This window comes from Cynoglossus semilaevis, chromosome 3, assembly GCF_000523025.1.
Source record: "Cynoglossus semilaevis isolate Cse_v1.0 chromosome 3, Cse_v1.0, whole genome shotgun sequence".
NCBI lineage: Eukaryota > Metazoa > Chordata > Actinopteri > Pleuronectiformes > Cynoglossidae > Cynoglossus > Cynoglossus semilaevis.
The window spans coordinates 12914707-12917696 of NC_024309.1; the positions used below are offsets into that span (position 1 = coordinate 12914707).

Below are 2990 nucleotides of genomic sequence, written 5' to 3' on the forward strand. Positions count from 1 at the left end.
CCTCCCCTACCCCTGCTGCTCTCATCCTGGCGCTCTGTAACAGTCAGCGATGAACATTCACATCTTGACCCAACACAACAAACACTCAACACCACAGGGCAATGCTTTAAAACTTAAGAACTCACGTCAAAGTGAGCGGCAAACATGTCGTCCGACTCTGTAAACATGTCTGGAGCCGTGGGCTTCTTTGGATTGGCTCCTGAAAACACACAAAAAAAGGCAAAAAAAAAAAAAAAAACACATGATGGGTTTTTCTTCAACTTGCAGTATTTTAGAGCAGAATATCTAGAACATGTGTTTGATTCACATACGGTGCAGAGATCAATACATGCTGCAGGTGGCAGAGACACCCGGGCTTTGGACTACAAGCCAGCAACTGAATGAACACATGACAAGAAGACACACAATTAAGGCCGACTGCATCACACAACTCTGCAGCTGTCACACAAATCATGGGGTTGTTTCTTCATAAAAAAAAAACTAAACTCTTTTGTCGAAACAGTAGAAATGAAAACACCAGGTTAAGCTGGTCTTTAGAATTTGTGACGTAGTGGACGTTTGAGGACATCAGATGAAATGGATCCTGACCAGAGGACACAGCCAATCAGTTCATTCAGTTGGCCTTGTGAGCCAACGGACACCAATTTACACCCACGGCCGAACATTACCGTCTTTCTCCTGGGCGATGAGGTTGTGCTTGGCTTTGAGATTGGCTTCGAAGGTGTTGACGTTCTCGCGCTCGTACTCCTTGACATCAGCGGCCACTCGCTCCAGGATGTCATCAGGGGAGGGTGAGCGGCTGCGCGTGCTGCTCTGTGGGCTGCTGGGTTCTGACACCATGTTGGTGTCTTCGTTTGCAATTTTGTATTTCTGTAAGAACAAACAAATATATTCATGAATTAAAACTAAATCATCTACAGCCGAGCCAATGATGTAAGGTGAGTGGTGTATTTTGAATTATCTTGAAAGTTGAATTTATTCTAATTTTTGGTTTAGTCTTGTTGTTTATCAGTGGAAGCAGCGTTCAGTTTACAAAAATGTTGACATTGCCCTCTTGTGGCTGATGATGATAGAGGTTATGATTTTGATTTTCAATCGCAGGACTAGCTAATAAAAGTGTTATGCAGTCTGTTATATATCATAGCCTTACTGAGCACAGACCTGGACGATGGCCAAACGCTGCTGGCGGCGCTGTTCAATGAGTGCTTCTTCATCTACTTCCTCACCGTCATAGTCCTCCATCCTTAAAAGACAAAAACTTTTTTTAAACAATGACACCACGACAGTTTCAGTTAATGGAGTCAATCAGTGCAATCAGACGGCCTAAGCCTTCAAAGACTGATCTGAATAGCCTTGAAAACAATACTTATGTTCATCACTTATTCATATCTCCCCATACTCACACATCTTCCCCCGAGGACTCCTGATCCACCTTCATTCCCTCTGAAAGGCTGCCCTTGAACTTGTCTTCATCTCGGCTTCTCCGCCGCCTTCGCCCACGGTCACGTGACATGGAGCGTCGGTACTGTCTGGGCCGTCCATACCTGTCTCTCTCTCCAGACCTGAAGGAGTTAAATGAGCGTTGTTTCAACAATTCACTTCTTGTACCACATTTTTAGTGTGAACAAAACCACATGTTGAGTTAAAGACAAATGTTCACCACTCATTTTAACAAATACAGTGAGTGAAGATGAATGATGAGCATCAGCCACCTGTGTCTCAGTGGAGACCTGCTCCGCCTGCGAAGGGAGGACCGAGAACGCCGCCTAGGTGACATAGACCTCCGTCTCAGAGGTGAGCGACTCATCCTGCGGCGTGAGGGCGCTCTCGGACTGTTCTCCCGGGACCTGTCTCTTCCTGGTGCTGCATCTGGCCGTGAGCGTTTCCTGTACGGTTGCAGTACAACAAGTACACATTTACTACACCACAACAATTCTTGCTTTAAAAACAGAATCAGGTGTCATCACATTTTCTTAGTGACTCACAACTAGGAACTAAGGAACGCCCACAGCTGCTTTGACTGTGCTGTAATTTCTTTTCAGCATGTTTCAGCTGTGATGTCACAGCCTGAGCTGAAGCAGTGGAGAAGAGAACAGTAGCATCAGTGACAGTGTTACATTAGATGCTGTTCTCTCTTTTTGACCTCTAATTATAAACAGTGAAAATATTTACAATCTTACCTCAATGCTTAGTTTTTTGTATTGGTAAAACACCTTGTTTGTTTATTGTATACTAAGAAGTGAAAAAAAGATACTACATAAAATTATTTTGGATTCTTTGGCTGCTCTGCTGTGGACCTCCACCTTTCACTGACACATTTTCCCTCCAGTCACACCAGATTTGTAGTTCCATCAAACTACTTCCATTTTCTAACCTTAGTGGGGATTCCTGTCTGTCTGCGTCCCTCCTCCTCGTATCAGGTGATCGACTGCGCCCCCTCCGGGGCGGGGACCTTGTTCTTGATGGAGAGTGACTCTGTTTTGATGCCCTGTCTGCAGCACCCACTGAAGGTCGCCAGGCATCTCTGTGACGGGGGGAAGCACTGCGTTTCCTGGCGGGGGGACTGTGGGCTGGTCGCCTGTGCGGGGAGCGATTCTCTTTTCCCGACGAAGCGTCCTTTGACGGAGATTTGGTTGGTCGCTTCTCTTTGTCCGTGTCAGACCGACTGGGTCGCTCCCGCCCAGGTGATCGTGATCGCCGGGATGCTCTGTCCTGATTTGATCTGTCTTCCCGCTGTGGTGAGGGTCGTTTATCGGTGCGACCGCCTTTCTGCTCCCCCCTCCAGGCAGAGGGAGAACTGGACTTCCTTCTCTCCTTGGAACGATCAGTGCTGTCTGCACGTTTTCGGTCTTTGGACCTGCTCCTGCCCCGCCCTCTGTCCTTAACACCTGTGTCCTTGTTGCTTTTGGTCACCTTTTCCTGCTTTGTCTCCTTAGCTGGCTTCTCAGCAGATTTACTCCGACTGTGACGCTTGGAACTGGATTTATTGC

The 2990-nt window shown here is 46.9% G+C and overlaps 1 protein-coding gene across 1 annotated transcript in view; it reads right to left on the minus strand.

The window, feature by feature from the left end:
• prpf4bb (pre-mRNA processing factor 4Bb) overlaps positions 1 to 2990 on the minus strand; it is a 13045-nt gene that overhangs the window by 7632 nt on the left and 2423 nt on the right. Inside the window, 7 exon segments of the mRNA XM_017031632.2 lie at positions 13 to 34; positions 126 to 199; positions 669 to 870; positions 1162 to 1243; positions 1404 to 1562; positions 1713 to 1886; positions 2375 to 2990. The exon segment at positions 2375 to 2990 is cut by the window's right edge and continues 511 nt beyond it. Of these exon segments, the coding sequence (XP_016887121.1) occupies positions 13 to 34; positions 126 to 199; positions 669 to 870; positions 1162 to 1243; positions 1404 to 1562; positions 1713 to 1886; positions 2375 to 2990 (1329 nt within the window).